This window comes from Chironomus tepperi, unplaced genomic scaffold (assembly GCF_022539635.2).
Source record: "Chironomus tepperi strain 1889 unplaced genomic scaffold, CSIRO-AGI_Ctep_v1 contig_369, whole genome shotgun sequence".
NCBI classification, from domain to species: domain Eukaryota; kingdom Metazoa; phylum Arthropoda; class Insecta; order Diptera; family Chironomidae; genus Chironomus; species Chironomus tepperi.
The window spans coordinates 368,052-388,239 of NW_027226491.1; the positions used below are offsets into that span (position 1 = coordinate 368,052).

At 33.7% G+C, this 20,188-nt stretch overlaps 1 protein-coding gene across 1 annotated transcript in view; it reads right to left on the reverse strand.

The window, feature by feature from the left end:
- dlt (codanin-1 like protein dlt) overlaps positions 1–20,188 on the reverse strand; it is a 36,561-nt gene that overhangs the window by 4,600 nt on the left and 11,773 nt on the right. The window contains exons 2-5 of the mRNA XM_070647014.1: positions 15,183–16,940; positions 7,223–7,379; positions 6,681–7,010; positions 442–573 (exon numbers count right to left, since the gene is read on the reverse strand). Of these exons, the coding sequence (XP_070503115.1) occupies positions 442–573; positions 6,681–7,010; positions 7,223–7,379; positions 15,183–16,940 (2,377 nt within the window). The remainder of the gene's footprint in view (positions 1–441; positions 574–6,680; positions 7,011–7,222; positions 7,380–15,182; positions 16,941–20,188) is intronic.

Below are 20,188 nucleotides of genomic sequence, written 5' to 3' on the forward strand. Positions count from 1 at the left end.
CCGATTTTGAATTCTGTGCTGCTCTAGGCTGGTTTTTCAGCCATTTCTTTGTTGTATGCTTTGGAGAATAATCCCGTCTTGGACCCAGACGAGCAACTAGTCACATAAACATCCCTAACAGTCAAACAGACCGCTTTTAGGTACCGTAATTATATTTCTGTACCATGACATGCTTTTTGCCTGTTAGGGGACATGTTTCCTCTTGATGATTTCTGTCCAAGTTGTCCTGCTAACCCTTTAATCTCTGCTGACTGTGTCAACATCAAAGTAATCAAATAATCATCCAAACATCCTTAAAAACCATCAAGTTGTCACTCAACATTAATTGGCCTTTGATCATCAAAATCAACCACAAAAACCAACTTTGTCATAAATATCCTTTCATCCATAATCAGCACCACATCACACAAAAAAATAAAATTATTAAAATATCTAACTTACCAAATTTCTAATGCTCATCTGCTTCTGATCGACCAATGAATTACGATAGCCATCATAAGAATATAAACGTGACACCACAAAACCAATGAATTTTCCAATTACACGCATTGTGCTAATGGTTTCTGCTCTCACCTGTTGATGACATTGATATTGTGTTATAATATAGGAAAAAAAGCAGCAGAGATGAAAAAAGCTTGTATGAAAATTGGAAATGGATGTAAAAAAAAACTTTTTAATGTATATTGTGGTGCGAAAAGTTCTGTTCATGTTATTTCACTTTTTTTGGAGCTATACAGCAACACAAAATGGGGTGTAAATTGAGGATTCTCACAATGTATTTCTTCTTTTTGTTCTACATTTAATTTAGAGCTTTTATGAGGAAAATTTTTGTGATTTTTATTGCCAATTTACCAACATGTTGATTTTTTATTTTATTTTGTGTATTTTTCATTGTTTTGTATGCAAAAAGAGCTTTTCTGTGTTCAATGATTTTTTTTTTCAGCATACTCTTGTCTTCATTGTTCCTTTTTTTGTTGCTTGGCTGAAGGGGTTTCCTTTCGAGAAGAGCTTGAAATTTTAATGTTATGTAAAGGATTGAAGAGATGAAGAGATAAGCTGTCGTGTATGTTAAAAAGTTTCAGATGAATTTGCTTGGGAGACGGTTGTAAATGATGACTTGTAATTATGTTTTACATGGGTTGTAGCTAAGGTTTCCCGAAGTCTCGGTCTCGAAGTCCACAAACACTCAAGAGTTTGTCGTGAACTTGCCGAGAACGAGACCGAGACCGAGATTTCTGGTAGTATCGGTTGAGAATTTGACGAGATTAAAACTGAGTCTTCGAGAAACCTTAGCTACAATCCATGTGCTACATAGTACTCGAGAAGTCTCGATCCCGGTCCCGGCATCGGAAACCCTTTCAGAGTTCAAAGTAGACTTCAAAGAGATTCGGATCTAGCCAAACCATGTCAGCGCAATAGGAAATTTCTAAGTCACCAAATTTAAATCCAGACCTACAATTTACAGTGGGATTCGAACCACTCATTTAAAGGCATTACTGATTGTATCCTACATACACTACACTAATGCTGGAAGCTGTTTTTCAAGCATTAGTACATGAGTAAATGGACATGCTCGTTGTCTTATGGGGTAGAAGAGGTATCATTGCATTTGGTATCGGTAATTGGTCTATACAACTCAAGTACAGCTTGCAACGAAATTAAGAAATCGTCTTATTGCTCTCAACCGGTCCTTGATATGAACCATAGTCAGTCAGAGCTCAAAGTTAACTCAAATTTTCTTATTTGTTTGAACTCGAGTAAATTAAAATCAACAGTTTCCCATATAATCTCTCCATATACATATATGTAATCCAACCTAACTTCCAACTCTACATAATCTCAAAACCCCTAAGGCTTCCTACTTGTTCTAAATCTCAACAAATCATGACATAACTTACAAATCATCCCTCACTCAGACAGAATTTTCGAGTATGTTTTTTGTTTATTCTTTACTGCTTTGTTTATCCAACTTTATGACAAAAATCTTTGAAAAAGTTTGATGAACTAAAGGTTATTGGATTGTTTTAATGGGAGCATAATGAAAAATGAATTTGAACTGAAGTGGAATGTTTCAAGCTTTTTCCTTTTCTTGGAACTTGTTGATTGTAAAATGAGAAAATTGAAAATTTTATTGTGAGGATTCTTTGTTGAAGTTTATCCTGAAGTTTTCATGTTTTTTTGTTGATTTACATTTTGAAATTTAATTGCTGTTCAGGTTCATGAATTGTTGTGTAATGTTTTTACATTCTTGTAGTCACCTCTTTGTAGCTTCCAATGTAATTGGTTTGAGAAAGTCATGAGGTTGTGTTAAAAAATGCCAAATTGTTGTAAATTGGCAAGCAGTAGCCAACGATTAAGCATGCTTCAGGCGATATCTGAGAGGATCAGAATTGCTCTGTATGGCCAGCAAATTAAGGAAGTACGTAGCCGTCAAGGCACGTATTCATGTCTTGCTATCAACCTGACAACGTAGAAGTGCATCTGGTGTGGCAATGAAGCCTGTGCAGCCCGGAAAATTTGTTAAGGCAGCCCCTTTAACCTTACCAAAGATAAATATTTACATTTTACAAAAACACATTAAATCCTTTCGTCATTGACATCACATTGAACGATATAAATCCTCACTTCTTCCTACACAATTTCCCCTTTAAATCTCCTTCATACCCAATATACGATACAAAGACATTCAAACTGTAATTGAACACTAATCTCTCTTTACCTTGACTTCAATATAATATCCACACCCTAACAACTCAATCTTGAAATACAAAACCAAACAGCATAAAAAGGTACTACGCAATATTGCAGTCAAAAAAAGTTTTTTTCCTCGCTGTCTATTTTTAAAATCCTTACTGCAAATTCAATCAAACTTTTCAATCCCTTTTTTTAGCGCATTTTCTTTTTAAAAAAATTGTTTAAAAATAAGTTTCAACATTGCTGCTTATGATTTATTCCATCGTACTGATGACTCATTAAAAATTCCATAAACAAATCATTGGGTTAAAATACATCCGCTCCTCAACGGAAGCTTTTGAAATGACGTAATAGTATTACTTACCCGCTCAGGTAAATAATAAACTGTGGGAATTTGTTCAGCATAAAGTTCAACATCCACAAAATTGCTTTCCATTGTCATGGATGCCTGATTATAAATGGAAAACTTTAAGACGTCATAAAACTTTTGCCACCACGAAAAAAAACTTCTCCTTTTTTTGTAGTTCTCGCACACAAAAGCTCGACAAGACAAAGAAAGCTTAAAATGGAACTTAAGCTTCTTTGTTGTCTCAAGCAATGTTGAGAATGTGCAAAGAAATCCCGGAAATATAAAGGAAAATAAGATGCAGCTCCTTTTTTTTCAATTTAGAGTGAATAAAAATTTACGTAAATTGAAAAACTTATTATTTAATAATTCCATCATTTTAAGGAAAAGAAGAAGAACAACATTTCAATCATCGTCATCTCCATTATTCGTTGTTCGTGTACTTTTTCCACTTTTTATTATTATTTTTTCAGGGAAAGCGAAGAATAAAGATTGGATTTTATGGAGTGCTTTTGAGATTTGAGCGCTTTTTTGGGAGGTACTATGGTTGGGGGTTTAGAGAGTCTTGAGTCCTTTAACTTGAACTTGTAGCTTTGAGAAGTTGGGGTTTTGAGAAGTCTTGAGTCCTTTAGCTCAAATTTGTAGCTTTTATTGATGATTTAAAATATTTGTCATTTTAAGAGCTCAACGTTGACTCGAATTGTATCATTGTGCACGAGTGACACAAATGAAGGTAGCAACGTAAAAGCTGCAATGGTCTAGTTGGTTAAGAAGTCAGGCAATCGACTCAAAGGTCCAGAGTTCGATCTCATGGAAAGTTTAGTTGAATTTGGGTACTTTATTGCTGTTAGTTACACCAACTCGGTTTGTGTATCCTCGACACATAAAATGAAAAGCGTCTACATATTGCATCTACATCTGACTTTAAGCCAACGTGAGCCTAACCTAACGTAAACCCCTAACCTAAGACTATATTTCACCGAATACCATAGTCACGTCGACCTGGCGTCGGACTTTTCGTCGTTCACTTGCCGTTTGCATTCCAGGCTGCTATGTAAACCTGTTAGTGCACATAATAGAGTCCCGAGTAGACAAAAATACGTTATAACTAGTTGATGGCTAGTTTATGTCCATTTGATGATAAGTTATATCGTATTTTTGTCAACTTGATAGTGAAATTGTATACCAGTCAAGAACGTAGTCCTTGGGAGGAAGAGGATGTTGATCCCTAAACCAACACCCATCTTCCTCCTGAATACGCCCCTTAAATCAGTATCAATCTAATGTTACCCCTTCATTGGACAATTCCATACCAATATCTCAACAAAGAATTACAAAAACAAGACCAAAAAGTCAAGAGTTAAGTCCCAAATTTTATGCCATACTTAAGAACATCTTACAAAAAGCTCCTAAAAGCCGGAAGCTTTAAAGCAATAATAAGTTGAGAAAAAAAATCGATTCATACCACAAGCATCTCATTTCTCTTCCAAACCATCACAAAGAAGTCATTGAAATAATAATCGAATTTCACAAAAAAATCGCAATTCTTCTCCCCGAATTGTATCATCATCAAACGGAACTCAATTACCATAACTACAAACAGCTCCAAGTGTTTTATTATCTATGAAACTATACTTGAGCGAGAAGGACTTGCAAGAGAAATCAAAGAATCATCTTTAGTACTCAAGATGAAGAATAAATCGGGTAAAAATTTCATGAAACACTTCATTAAGAAGCAGTATAAAGGAACAGAATAAAAATAACGAGAAATGAATCCTTTGTTCAATATTCATGAGCGAATAAAAAGGAAGAGATAGAGCAAAAATAAGCACAAAAAAAATGCTTGCGACTAGCACACACAAAAAGTGCTTCAAGTGCTTTTTTTCAATTCCAATTTTCTCGGAATTTCCTTTGTGTCAGACTCATTCTCTCCATTTATGATCAAGGAATAAATTTTGTGGGTGGATTCTTTATTTCGAGTACAAGAAATAAAGCTGTTAAGCATAGAACGGAATGGAAAATAATTTCAAGGGTCCATTTATCGTCATCATCATTACATGCTGTTGTATAATTACGTCAATTGCACAACGAATGAAAAGGAAATCAATAAGTAAAACAGATATAAATGCTGTAGGGATAGAAATAAAAAAAGTGTGGCATGAAAGATTCAATTTGCATGATGTGAATAGTAAGGTAAGAGTAAAGCTTTACCATTGTTATTCATCTTTCAACAACCTCAATTTTCTCTATCTCACTCTCCAACCCCGACCATTTTTATACATGCTCACAATATTGTATATACGTAATATAATCCTCAATGTTATTCATTCCACAAATTTCATGACTGACTATGATGATGTTTCATGATGAATACTAGAAAGTGTGTGGGTGGATGGAAAATGATAGAAAATTAAAATGATGATAAAATTTATTGATTGCGCATGAAAGAGAAGAGAAATTGTATGAAAAGATATTGTATATACATGGATGTGGATGAAGGTAAATTGACATTCAAAACTATAGTAAAAGAATACAAAAGGTGCAATTTATAAAGATTTCAATACTTCCACGCAAGCTTAAGGATTTGGTGGTTTTTGTTGTAAAATATGATTAATTTATGGTATTAAGCAACAGTACATGGCTTGTGGATTATCATAGAACTCTTGGAAGGATGTTGTCGATAAGGATAGTATTGAACTTGTTATTGGTAATTGACAGACGGAAGCAAACAATAGAGCAAGCTTCAGACGCCATCTGTAAGCAAGTACCAATATATGTCATATGGACAACTTATAGATTGGCAAGGAATACTCATGGTATATCCCTAATTATGTGCATGAATATTTAATTTTTTGTAATTAGGAAGTTAATTGACATACAACAATGGAAAAGAAGATTTATTAACAAGACAATAAATTATCAGAAGCAACCTATCCCAAACAGTACAATGTATGACACTGCCATGTTGCCATATCAACACTAAGATTAGAGGAGATTCCTTGATGACCGATTTAAACCCATTTTAAGACGGAAAATGCGATTCATCGCTTTGTGCTGTTCTGGTTTGCAGACAAGAACAGAAACCTGATCACCCACATTAATAACGACCTAAGACTTACAGTGGATAAATAGAAGCTAATCAAAATCTGGATTTAAATACCGTTCCCAAGAGTAATGACTTGAGTAATGTGCGAATCTTTGTAAAATTAGTAACACTTTGGTAACACTCTGTATAATGATTGACAGATCATCTCTGATGGGAATCGAACCCACGCACTTACAAACGAGTAATACAGATATCCGGTCAATTGTCTAACCATTCTGCCACAGAAGTCTTATTGCCGTACTGGCAGATTCGCCTATAGATACCCCAGATTCTACTTTACTCAGTCACCACATCAAGTAAGCCCTTAAAACCAAAATGAATCCCAAAAGATCAAGCGCAGAAGACAGCATAGCAACTATTTATTACGATTGTCTCAACGCGTTTCAAACATAAAAAATAATTCACATTAAAAGTGGAATATTCATGAATATTAAGTTCACAAAAAAAAGCACCCTACATCCAAAAACATGGAAGTAGAATAATATACATAAAAAAAAAGCTAGAAACAGAATAGAATGCATAATGCCAACTCACAATGAATTCCTGTTGAAAGCATTTCTCTTTGTTGTCATCGTCATCATCGTTAGATGTACTAGCAGCTGTGTTATTATTAACATTGCCACGGGTGATGCTAAGTGTCTCAATTGACGAGTCATTCATCTGTAAAAGTTCACTGATGAGGGCAATTTTCAATTGTTCAATGAACATCATGTGAAAGTCACAACAGATGATGAAATCGCGAAAGAATGCTTGATTACCAGGAAAAAGATATTGCGTGCTAAATAAACTTGGTGCCACTAACCGCTGACGCAATTTCGATAACTTGCTCAGGTCAATGTTCGGTAATGCCATTTGCAATTCGTTCTGCGGAAGAGAAAGAGAAGAGAAGTAAAAAAAAATTATTAAAATGAATTATCATCATCGTTTGCTTGTGTTCAGTCGGTCGTTGTCAATTATACATTATATACACTCTTTTTTTTGGACAAACACAGTTCAATGTATATCCAAATGTTATCTAAGGTCAGTTATATCGTGAATAGTTCATGCAAAAATAAAAAAATAGAAAAAAAATTTACATCAAAATTGCAGGAAATGATGAGTTGTGCCGTGAATAATTTTGCCAAATGTGCCATATTGATTGGATGCTCCAATAGAGTTAACAGTCCACGCACTTTTGCTCCGAGCTCTCGACGAAAATCCCATGATGGATCCAAATGCTTCAGTTCCCACGATCTGATTTTATATTTTTTTTGGCGTTGACAATTTTTGTGTATTTTTTGCGTTGTTGCAGGCATCGGAGGTAAATAGGTATTGAGGATGAAAATGTAAAAAAAAATTAACTATTAAGTATAAATGATGGCAGTGATTCCTAAATTGTGATTTTTTTGGAATGGATGGTAGAATTTTGAGGTTCAACCGTAAGCAGAGCTTGAAGTCGACTCGGATATGGGATGGAAAACCCTAAAAGGCAAAGAGCTTTCTAAGATGCGTTAGGATGATCTCTAGAGCTTGATCGTCTTACTCTCAGCTTGCTCTACTCTTGCGAGACCGCTCTATGCTTGTTTAGACTTAAGTCGAATCACTCCTCATGCAATTCGAGTCAACTTCAACCTCTGTGATTAAGCATTCAAATTTCATTCCAAATTTCTACATCACAAGCATTCAAAAAATTCCCAAATCCCCAAAACATCATTCACAACATCCAAACACCATCATCATGTCCAAGTCATGTCACACAAAAATACAGGCATAAAATTCTTGACTCGATAAAAGCTTTTGTACGTAAAAATTATTGATTTAATTCACTTAAAGGTATCAGACATTATCAAATTATAAGCAAAATCATTTCATGAATGATTTCATCCATAATCTATTTATACATAGTAAGCATGACAAAATTCATATTTGATTGAATTATTTATGATAGAGGTAAATGTCCTGTAGGGTATTAGATGTAAATAGCGTATCCATTGAAATTTTTGTATGGAAAAAATTAGATGTTGATATTTTTAAGGGGGATTAAGAAGCGTGACATCGAAGGGTATTGAGGTAATGAATGTAGAAGATTGGAGTTTGTTTTTGGATCTAATTTATAGAGTCAGAATGAAGCGTATTGGATCTAATTTGCTGCTTAATGAATGATTAAATATTGATTAAAGCTTATTCTTTTAATTCAAAGCAGAGTTTGGGACAAAGACTTGATTATTATGCTATGCATATTCGACTCGACTCCTTATAAAATTCAAGGGGACCTGCATAGTAGAAATTGGATTAAAACATCTGAGTACAGACTGTTGTTGGATTTGTACTGCGGTCCAAAACAACAATGAGAGCTATTTAATGAGCATGGGATAGAGAAAGAAGGTTTAAATGAGCTTTGTGTTACGCTCCCTAACAACCCTCGTTAGCTCAGTGGTAGGAAAATTCGACAGTAAGTTGAAGGACATGGGTTCGAATTCCAAAAATGCTATGCGATGGGGAAGAGCTATCTTTGTCAGTTTGGTCCGAACAGGGACTCTGAATGATGCATCCAGAACCAATAAAAAGTCACGCAGGATTGGTTTCAGATTGGAGATTGATTAACCGACTTATTCGGTTTTAAACTCTAATTTTGAGTCATATTTTAAAAATATTTAAATCAGGTCATATCCCACATTTTGAGCAAATATCGATGGCGATCCTGGTGCCCAATTGTCAACGATCTGACGTAAATATGACTTATTCTTAATCACTTCGTTTTTCATTGGTTTGAGGATCCACAAATATCATAGAACCTGGTAGATTGGCAGGACTCCAATTTAATAATTCGGTTTTCACTGGAGTCCTGATCTCCAGAGAAGATGGACCTTTTGGACTTTTGGAGTTTGAACACTTACAGTCCTGGCAACCTTGCTACCCAATGAGTTGGTGAACTTAGCATAAAGATCTCTGTAAATGGACTCTTTACATAGATTCTGTACATAGAAAGTTACAAACTTGCTGATTAAAATTTAAAAATTTAAACCTTATAACTCATTCCACATCCCCTTTAAACCAGCTAACATAAAAATTCATCAAAACCAATTTCCACAAAGGTACAAAAAAGTTGCAACAAATTCTACACTAATTTTTCCTTGAGAAATAATTGGAAATGAAAACTTTCTCACCATGAAAAATTTTTTAAAGCAAACAATGTTACAATCTCTTCTCCTATCCAATATCCAAGCTCCACACAAAAACCGCTTCGATAATTGCAAACATTTAAGCTTGAAAAAAAAAAGTTTTTTCAGACTTGATCTTGATGAAAAATTATTCTCCATTATATTGGAATCAACCCCTTAAGCGGTTGCTAACATCACTCAATTATATGATGAAAAATATAAAATATAATAAAAAAAATATATCAACATTGCACAATTGTGGCTTTTCATTAACCAAAATATTCATGATATATGTTAACAAATTTTTTGCTTCATTCGCTCATGTTTGTGTATAAACAAAACAGGAATGAACAGCAACAACAACAAATAATATATAAAAAAAAACTGCATGAATTGTATTGAAAAAAGGAACAAAATTTTTAATTAATTTTAACTCTGTTGCATTTCGATAGATATGCGCATATCCTGTATATTTTAAGCAAATAACATTCGAGAACAATGGAAATATATTTATATACACATTATAGTAAAGAATCTATGAACATGAACAAGCTTTTTGTGTTAATTTTAATTGTATGGGATAAAAAGCTCGATATTTACTCTATTTTATTAACGGATGTATTGAAGTGATGTTGTTTATTGGAGATAAAGCTTTAATTTAAGTTACAAGTGAGGATGCTTTAAGGATCTTGTGATATAAATTTAAGGGCACATACTCAAGTACAATTCTTGACTCTAATATGTTTGTGAGGAAATCGATCATCAAATATTTACGAAATGGGGTCATTTGTAAGTTACGTAACGGTAATAAATTTAAGTCAATAAAACTGATCCATTCCTTTAGCAGTAAAATGTAGTTGCTGACCTGAATAGGAACTTGAAATCGGTAATAAATTTAAAATCCAGCCCCAGTCCAGCATGACGCTGGTATAATGCGGGATTTGATTCAAAGCTGGCACTAAGTTAGAGTTACGTCGGCTTGATGCTGTATCTAAAATTTAAACCTAATACATGAATGACCCCTGAGTCAATCTGAAGTATATTTTTCCTATCCTCAAAAATTACAACCCAAGAAATTCTTTTTTTCCATAAAATTCCAATAACCATGAACTTGATTGAGTTTCTTTTTCTGATCTTCTTTTTGGATCAAAAGCTCTCAGATTTTTTCTTCATGTACTCATTTAAGATTCATCTTTTTAAAAAGGACTTGTAAAGTGTCTTTTTGAGTTGTATTACATGACCTCTTTTTATGAGGATTTGTGTGGTTAAAGTTGTGAGTATAGGATGAATATGGTTTGATTACGATAATTCAAATATCAAACAACTGATTTTATTGGGATATGCTGAAGGATTGGACACTATAATTGGTTTTAGGTAGAGAATTGTAAGTTTTTGCTGGTGTTTTGTGATATTTAATTGACGATAGAGCCAGGCTAGGGAGTAAATTGACAAAGCATCTAAACTAGATTTAAAACCCGTTAATTTTGCCTTATTTGGATCTAAAAGAAGACAAATTTTCTTATGTTTTGTAATTTTTGTCACTTGTAACCTGAGCTGTCCCCCTGAGATTCAATTTAATCATAAAATAAGATTAGAGTTCAATTTAAAAATCAATAAAATAATTAAAAATTGACAAAACAAGCCTACATTAACCCCCAATATTGGCCCAATATAATACCACTTAGCAACACCGAAGTAAGACACAGCTTACACCATAAAAAATGATGGATTACCTCAGTAAATTTTTATAGAAATTGTGTATATTTATAAGAAACGTAAACAAGCAGGTAATACATCAAGATTAATTTGTGGAAATTCGATTGCTTTAACTTTGTAGCAAATTTTTCGAGGAATTTTTTAGGAGATTTACTTTCAGAATTATTTGTCTTTTAAAGATTCTTTTCAGATTCTCTTCAGATTCTTCAGATTCATAAATTGCTAAATTGATTTTTTTGGTAGATTTTGAATGCTAATTGCCGTTAATTGCAGGGGAATAGCTCGAAAGCTCGCTTTATGGAGTCTACTCTTGCCATACAAGATCAGAGCTTGAAATGGGCTCGGATATTGTATGGAAAATTTCACTCTAGTACACTGAGCTCCACAGTGAGCATAATAATCCAAAACACTCTCAATCTTAAATCCCGAGTGATACAAGGTGCCTTTTAATTCATATTTAGGAATCATACAGAGTTTGGAACTCATCTGTCAGGTCTAAATGATTGCTTTTAGCTACTATGTCTCGCTTAAGAATATGACACAAAGTATACTTGAGAGAACGTCCTTTTGGATCAAATGGCATGATCCTCCTAATTTACCTTGAATCAAGGCTTGTGCATCAAACACTCGAGCTACAAAAATTCCAAAAACCCAATCAAACGATCCAAAATGCATCCCAATCCCATCACAAATCAATAACTCTCTTACTTATCATCCCTCATCATACATATCATTATTTGTTCAAGTGAAAGAAAAACTTTTTTTTTTGTTCCACAAGTCCTTCAATCTCTCTCTCACTCATTCACTCACATTTACTCGTCTATGATATCATGAATGCATAAATGAAATTGAAATAAAAGTTCTTGAGCATCTGCTCAGATTGTTTTTTTTGAAGAGATATTTCTATTGGATTTAGGGGGATGTGATGAATATGAAAGGATATTTCATGTTCCACATACCGCATTTGTTATCTCAACGAGAACATTTTAGTCCTTTTTTTATCATCCCCCTAAGTGCGCATTCAGCAATGCTGACAAAGTTTCAAATCTTTTTTTTTTATTATTTTATTCAATGATTAAACTTTTACTTTTCAGAGTCTGCATAGCAATAAATGTAAAGCATTAATCTCTTTTAATTCTTTTTCATTTACACTCTTGATAAAAAAAAAATTCACAGTCATAGTCATGAAAAGCTCTTTTCAAGCTCATTCTTTTTTTAAAGCTATATAAACTATGTACGTACGTATATAATATGAATGTTTTATGTGACACTTGTTGAAAAAATCCAAAAACATGATGTAGATTTTCTGCTAATTAACAATAAATGAAAAGGTTTGTTTGGCTGTTGAAGCTTTTTCAATACGTACGCCACATGCTACCTTTCCCTGTTGCATGTAATTTTTTTTTTATTTTCAATCATTTATCACGAGAAAAAAAAATGTCACATTTTGAGTTAAAAGGTGTATTAATGAGCTTGACTAAACTGGGGGTGATTGAATTGTTGATTGTGTTATGGCTGAGTGCCTAATTGGATGTGATTAGAGGTGTATTAATGAACTTTTTGGATTGAAATTGGTTGTATATGGATGAGAGATAGATGAATTAGAGCTTGAAATTCAGTAGGGAGGTGTCCAGAAGGAACATGATATAGAAAATGTGAAGAATATGGCACCGGTTAATATGGCTATGGCTTTTTAACTAGAGTTGGTTGAATCCAGCTTCACACCGGTATGGACTGCATTTTTCACTTAATATGGCTTCCGGTATGATTGTCAAGTGATTATTGATGTATGCAATCTGTTGCCATATCTTTACTTCGAACAGACAAAGAGAGTGCTCAAGATTGTGAGCTTTAGAGCTCGGCCAAGAACTGCACACTTGCATTTTCTGAGTAATAGATGCACAGGTCTGCAGTTTTTGACTTTATCTTATTTTTCGTTCAAGGCTCTATGTCTGCAGTTTTTGGATGCCCCTTAAAGTTCGTCCAAGTCTTCAAGCCAGGAGTTTTCGGCTGTACCTTATAGTTATCCCAAGTCTGCAGTTTTCAGATGAATCTTAAAGTTCATCTAAGGCTGCAGACCTGCAGTTTTGTACAAACTCGTGTATCCTCCCGAAATTGCGCATACTCAATTAAATTGACTGAGTATACTCATAAGAAAGCTATATTAGATGAACATATCCATTGTCTGCTAGAATACACTCATATTCACCTTTTTGAGAAAGAACTATCTCAAATAAATTCAAGATTAGATGCGCTTCAACCCCAAACCAACCCAAATTTCCCATAATGTTTATATGTGAGTAATTTTCATTTCAATTTACCTGTTAATCAAGCATAAAGCACAACTTTTTTTTATATTTATTATTATTATGAGTGATGAACGTATAGGAAGTAAACGCTTTGTCATTCTAATAACAACATGACATGGATATATGTGTACAGAGGCAAATGCACTCACATTGCTCACAGATATGAAATATCATAAATGTATTTCCGTTATTTATATTTGTATGAGCACCTGTTTGCTGATTATATGGTTGAAATAATTCTCATTTAGAGTCTCTTTACAACCATTTTGTACAGCAATTTACAGAGATCTAAAGGGAAATTAAGCTTGAACTATTTTCAGCATTTCACTTTGAAGTTCAAGTGCAGTTTTGTGTTTACAACAGAATGAAAAAAAAAGCTCCTTATTCAAATTACTCTACCCATTTACATCCAATAAGCATTAGCATGCAGTTAATGAAAAATGAATTTTTCAAAGGTTTTTCAGCAGTGCTTTATATAAAACTCGTGTTTTTGATAAATGAGAAATTTTTTTTAGGTTTTCTGTGCTATTTTTAAGTCTGAAGTTTAGAGGATAACGAGATTTTAATTAATGATACGTAAGCACTTTTTTAACTCAGCCATGCCAAACTCAATGCAATAAAAATTTTTTTTCCACGAAATTCTCTCACCTACTTTCAGACTCTCTTTTTTAATTGCAGACTAAGTAAATGTTTGCAAATAAAAAAAAATTGTTCAGCGAGTCAACGAGTGTCATAACAAGATTTATATTTTTTTTGTTCATAAGCGATGCTATAAATTTGTAATCCCGAGGTCGTTTGCTCAAGCGGAAAATAATATTTTTGTGTACTTTTTTTCTGACAGTTGCAATTTTATTGTGAATATTTTTTATGGGGTGATGAATTTTGAGATTTTTTTTTTGGTCCGAAAGGGAATTAAATGAAGTTGTAAATTATTTTTGGATGGATTCTGTCGTTGAAAGTTAGTTCTATTGGGAAATTGGATTGATTTTGATCTGCACTTGATATTTGGATGTAGGGAAATTCTGTTAAGGTTAAATTGAGTAAGAATTAAAACACTTGATCGAAAAGCGACTATTTTTGGCATTTGTGGCCGATCTGTGGCAAAGTTGAGTGCTTGTTATTTTGAATTTTGTCATTTAAAGGCTCATAACAGCTCATCATAATTGCACTAGTGGAAAGTTTACTCAATTTAAATGAAATTGGACCAACTTTAGTCAAATAATCCATGCAAAGTGTTCGATCTTTGAAACTGTTGATGTCGGGCTCTACTAGACTCTAAATGGATTCTACAAAGTCCGATTCTAGTGGACTTCGGACTTCAAAATGGAGTTTGACTAAAAATATCATAGATTCTAGACCAGAACTCGAAGTCAACTTAAATTTTTTATGGAGTCGAGCCGACTTTTGACAAACTGGCCTTGATATTAATGAATATTGCCATGAGTTCATTTGTTGAGAATATAACTAGACTTATGGTCGACTAACCGTAGCCTGTTCCACTCGGTCAATGATATTGGGTTAGCAATTTGAGGAATATTCCACCTCATTTGGAACTATGACCATTAAATCCCCACCCAATCTCCTTTTCTCCCTGTATACATCCTCGCTACCACATTCAGCATTTACGTAAGATGAGTCCGTCCATAATCAATACCATAACCTCAAACAAACTAAAAGTTCACTTACATCCGCACTTAAATACATTTCCATAAATGAATAAAATAACATCCAAATCCGTAACAATCATTCACATGGATCATAAAACACAAGGAACTTCCTTGAACTCAACCAAATCAATATTTCATGACATCATTCACAATCCATCGTAGCTTCACACCCAACACATCATCCATTAAAACTAAAATAATTACCTTAATATAGTATAAAACATATCACGTTGTTTCTTGAAGGCACCAAATTCACGATCGGATGGAAAATTATCACGATTATCAGTCTCTTGTTGATAAAAGACAACTTTATTAATATTATTTGTATCGCTTTTAACCCTTTGCGATGCAATAGCTGAATCGATTTGCATTTTTTTCTGCATAATATTACGTAAATATTCATACAAGGATGGAGTGATTGTCTGTATCCTCTCATAGTCACAAATGACACGTATTGTGGTACAATCGAGCATTGCAAGTATTTGTTTTTGATGGTTCAATATACACATGATAAAGAATATACAATTATGGAAATTTTTAAGTATATTCGATGCAATATCAATGGATGATTTTATATGCGTGTAATTCTGCATTTGATGCTCGTATGGATTATATTCGGTATTGAGTAAATTGACAATATATGAGAATTCACTTAAAATATTTGGCACATGATTTGCATCGATGAGAAATGAATAAATCCTTGCCATTGCCATCAATAAATCTTTACGTTCAACTTTTCCTTCATCATATTTCAGAATAGATTTATGAGGTGTCGATACTAAACTTCCTGTAAATGGATTATGTCCAACTGGTGATGATGACAATGATATGGGTGATGCTGGAAGATTTTCTCTAATCAATGTATGCAAATTTCTAATTGGCTTATGTTCAACATCAAAATCCTTTGATATAGTATCACGATGTTCACGGAGCATTTCACGTTCAGGCATTGTTGGTATTGACTCATCAGCCTCCAATGTTGTGACACCAAGTAAATTGTTTTCACTTTGAAATGATGATGAGACAAAAATTGGCGAATCTGTGCTTACTCTACGACTGACAGTGATTGGCATTACGCGTTTTTTTGGTTTACCAATCTCATTGCTACTCTTTGCTTGTTGCTGTTGCATTTTTCCTTCATTGCTATTGTTGACATTTTGTTTTAATGTTGGAAAATCTGATGAGTTAAATTTCGGTGTCATTGCGGAATCAGATGTCGTTCCACTTTGATTCTTTTTCTTATTACCACGTCCGGATGTATTTGATGCATTTGATGTATTTAGAAAATCGCCAAGGCAAAATGGTGAGCTCGTATTACGGCTTTTGTTCTTGTAACCGCTATTGGCATCGACACTTCTTCGAGTGGAATTTCCACAGCCACGATTAACCATTGAACTTTGATCAAACGATAGTGAACTTTTTGTATTAAAAAAGCTATTTGGTGTACTTGTATTTGTTGGATATTCACCACCATCCATAGATTTATTAACCTTTATTGTTTGATTCGTACATGTTGCGCTATTGTTACCTGGTGTACTCGTAAATTGTGTAATTGGATATTCAGGAGCAATTTGTGGACTTTGAATTTCACTAAATGACGCTGATGACGAATCAAAAAAGGTTTTTCTAAATTGCCTATTACCACCACCACCACCTCCACGTCCTTTACTTTCATTGTGAAAATTACTCGTACGATTATTATCGTTATCATTCTTGTCGCTACACTGATTGCCGTCCTGATTGAATAGCTCGCGTGATATTTGACGTTTTGTGAATCGCATTTCACCTTTCCCACTTTTATTGCCATTGTTGCCATCGTTAATGCTCGTACTGCCACCCACATTTACTGCAATAACGTTTTTCTTATTGTCATGTAACAATGGCTCGGTAACATCAGTCTCTATTGTATTATGATGAATTTTATGTGGTGTATTGCATGCTGATGTATTGCTCTTGATGAATCTGTTAAAAAAAAAGAGATATAATGGATGAGAAATGATGAAAAAAAAAGTACATAAAATGATCATTGGGCTTTAAAAAAAGAAGTTTATGGCAAATTATTGTTCTTCTGTAATTCAAGGGCATCCAATTTTTTACATCACGGCACGAAACAAGTTAGAAAGTCTCACTTTCATTATTTAATTTTTAATGATTAATGAGCATTCGTGATTGTTGAATTTTGGTCTGTTAAAATGTCAAAGGAATTAGTTTAATGGCGTGCATGGTGATGAGATATTTAAATCAAGTTTTTAAGGCTTTAAAGGTTAGTGTCTGGGACACAAATATAGCTGTGCTTATTTGATATATATTGTCTAATGAGTTCTACAAACGCAAAGCTATTCATAAGCCTTAAATCAAGTAACAAGAGTTGTAATCTGAGAAATAGATGTTCTATCCTATAATCAGCTATACCCCTCCAGCCCACCTATCTAGTCAAAATCACCAACATTTTTTTTCATTGCAATGCTGTTATAAATTACAATAATCTTCGACATAAAACCAATCGTCTGTTTTGCGGAATGTACATCACATAATAATATTTTCATGATGATGAAATATATCACAAGAAGAAGGAAAGAAGAGAAGCCCAATTACCCGCGCGCTTGCAAGGTCTCAAATTACTCGTCTCTTTTTCATCAAATAAGTTTTTTTTTTCCTTATAATATTTTATATTTGCCTGTCTTGGCAGAGTTGGGATTTGGGGTTTTTGAGGAAATTGTTCAGTCTTTTGGGATCATTTGCTTGTTATGTAACGCAAGAAATGGACATATCCGACCTCTCCATTTGTAGAAAACTAAGAATCACTTCCCCTCCTTTCGGTATGTAAGGAGGAAACGAATTTTTGCTGTAAATCTGCCTATAGTCCAGCTTTCAGCTTTAGAGCATATATTAATATAAACTTGAGCATAGCAAAGTGCCTCTTAGGAATAAATCGATGATTGAGATGCAGATCAGAGCATCAATTATCCTGCATGAGTAATCATTGCATAATTAAGGAGGTGTTTATATAGCACTTCAAATGATGACACTGAGTTCAGAGACGTAAGATGCTTGCAACTAGACTTCTAAGCATATAGTTAGCAAGATAAAAACCTCATACATTTATGGGGTGCAAATCCCATAATCAGTAAATGCACATGACCTAAAAACACACAAAATTCAGTAGATAGTCCAAAAAATGACTTCAGTCCAGGTTCGATGAAATTCCATCTCAGGTCAGAGTCAAGTCATCGTTAAATCAGCCTAGGACTGGATTATTCAATTTTCAAGGCGTGCGCTTTCTGGAATATTTGAAATCAACAAATATCAATCTCAGAACTAGAAATCAATGAAATATTAAAACTAGACCATACAATGAATATAGAGTCGGCTTAGGACATTCTCTCTACGCAGCAATGTGTCTACTTGTACTCCAGCCAAGGAAGTAAGTAAGTAAGTAAGTACCATACAATAAACATTCCAACCAAAAAACCACTCCAAGACAACTCTGTCTGTCTGTAAATTTGAATCGTGGTGCTACCCAAAGAATAAATGACTATTAGCGATACGTGTTGTATTAAAAATATTCATACGAAGTTTAAAAAAAACGACATAAAAGAGAGGCAAAATAAAATAAAAAAAAAAATTCGCCCAGACAGACCGGCCAGCTGAGGGAAGTCTCCATGGTTGCATTACGTCGCAATAACAATTTTGCTGTTGTTCGCGTCATTATGTAGCAATTGAGTAAAATAAAAATTAAAGAATAAGAAGTAAAACACAAAAAAATATAGCGCAATCGAATTCAATTTCATAATTTGTGCTCATTTGAAAATTAATAACAGAAACTCAACAAACAAAAAGAAAGTGTAAATGAATAATAACTTGAAACGCCTGTTCATATTATCTATCTAAGTTTATGGGCTGGTGACTTAGTCACTTAAAGCTATAAATACTTCTTATTTTTTGTGTATGACAATTTGACATTTATTATTTGACGCATGTATTGTTATACAAGGAATAAAAAGGTTTGTTTCCTATGAAGTTTAAGGCATTAGAAAATGATGCTGCAAAATTTTTGCAAATAAGGATATTCCTGCTGTGATTTACAACATAGTTGAGTAATATCCAGTAGCACTATCGTCAATCATTACAATTATTAATCAATGTATATGAAAAATTGCTAGTCATTGACAGTGAAAGTTGTCGATATGATCAATGACAAACAACTTTGTTGTTTCAGCTACCAGTAGACTTTAGTGCTGATAGGAACTATCATAAATGTTTAGATTATCAGTAAGGCGAGTACGTTTTGGTTATAAACTGTGATTATTATAAATTTATTATTTTATGCTGTAGATTTATGCTGTAGATTATTGATGAAATATTCATTTTTGGGGAGTAATTTTTGATAAGCTTTGATAAATTAAGGAGCGTTGAAACCATAAGTGACAAAATCTTGATCCAGATCAGCGTTAGGTAGGTGAAAAACCGGATTCAGTTTAAGTCGGCATAACAGAATCGCTAATCCACATTTTTTGGTTTTTTGCGGTGTCATGTACTATCGATGAAGGCTGTTGGGAGCCAATGTTAAAGAACTATGGACTAAATCATACAATAAGTTGTTAGCTTCATTTCGACATTGAATTGTGCATAGTAAGGATTTGCAACCCCGACACATGGCATGCAAAGTCAAAAAAGTCCAGGACGATTTGACTCTTACTTCGAGTTGGATTCTGACAATACAGTTGAATTAGTGACTTATTGATTTACTAGGAAGGCACATGGCGCAGAAATGGGTAAATATCCAGTATGACACTGATTCAAGGTCAGATTCGACCGCAAGTCCGAGTCAAGTCTATTTAGAGCAGACTTTGGCCATTTCTACGTCGTGTGACTTCTAGATTAGTGAGTAAGGTGAACGACTTAATATTTACTTTGTCATCATTTGAAGAGTTCGAATCCTATTTAAGCCTGTCATCATAACTACACCCTATGCTCTTAAACTCGAATCAAAAGTTCTTTAAAGCTCAACAATGAAGTTACATGCCTCAAATCCTTCGATACATTAATCAAAATCCCTCTATACATTCCAGCCCTGAATACCAACCCTGAATATACCCAAAAATGTAGATAATTCTAATAAAATTGTATAATTTATAGATAACATTGCATGATAGGAAATAAAAGACTTCTTAGTAAAACAACAATAACCAAAAAGTTCATTAAATTTT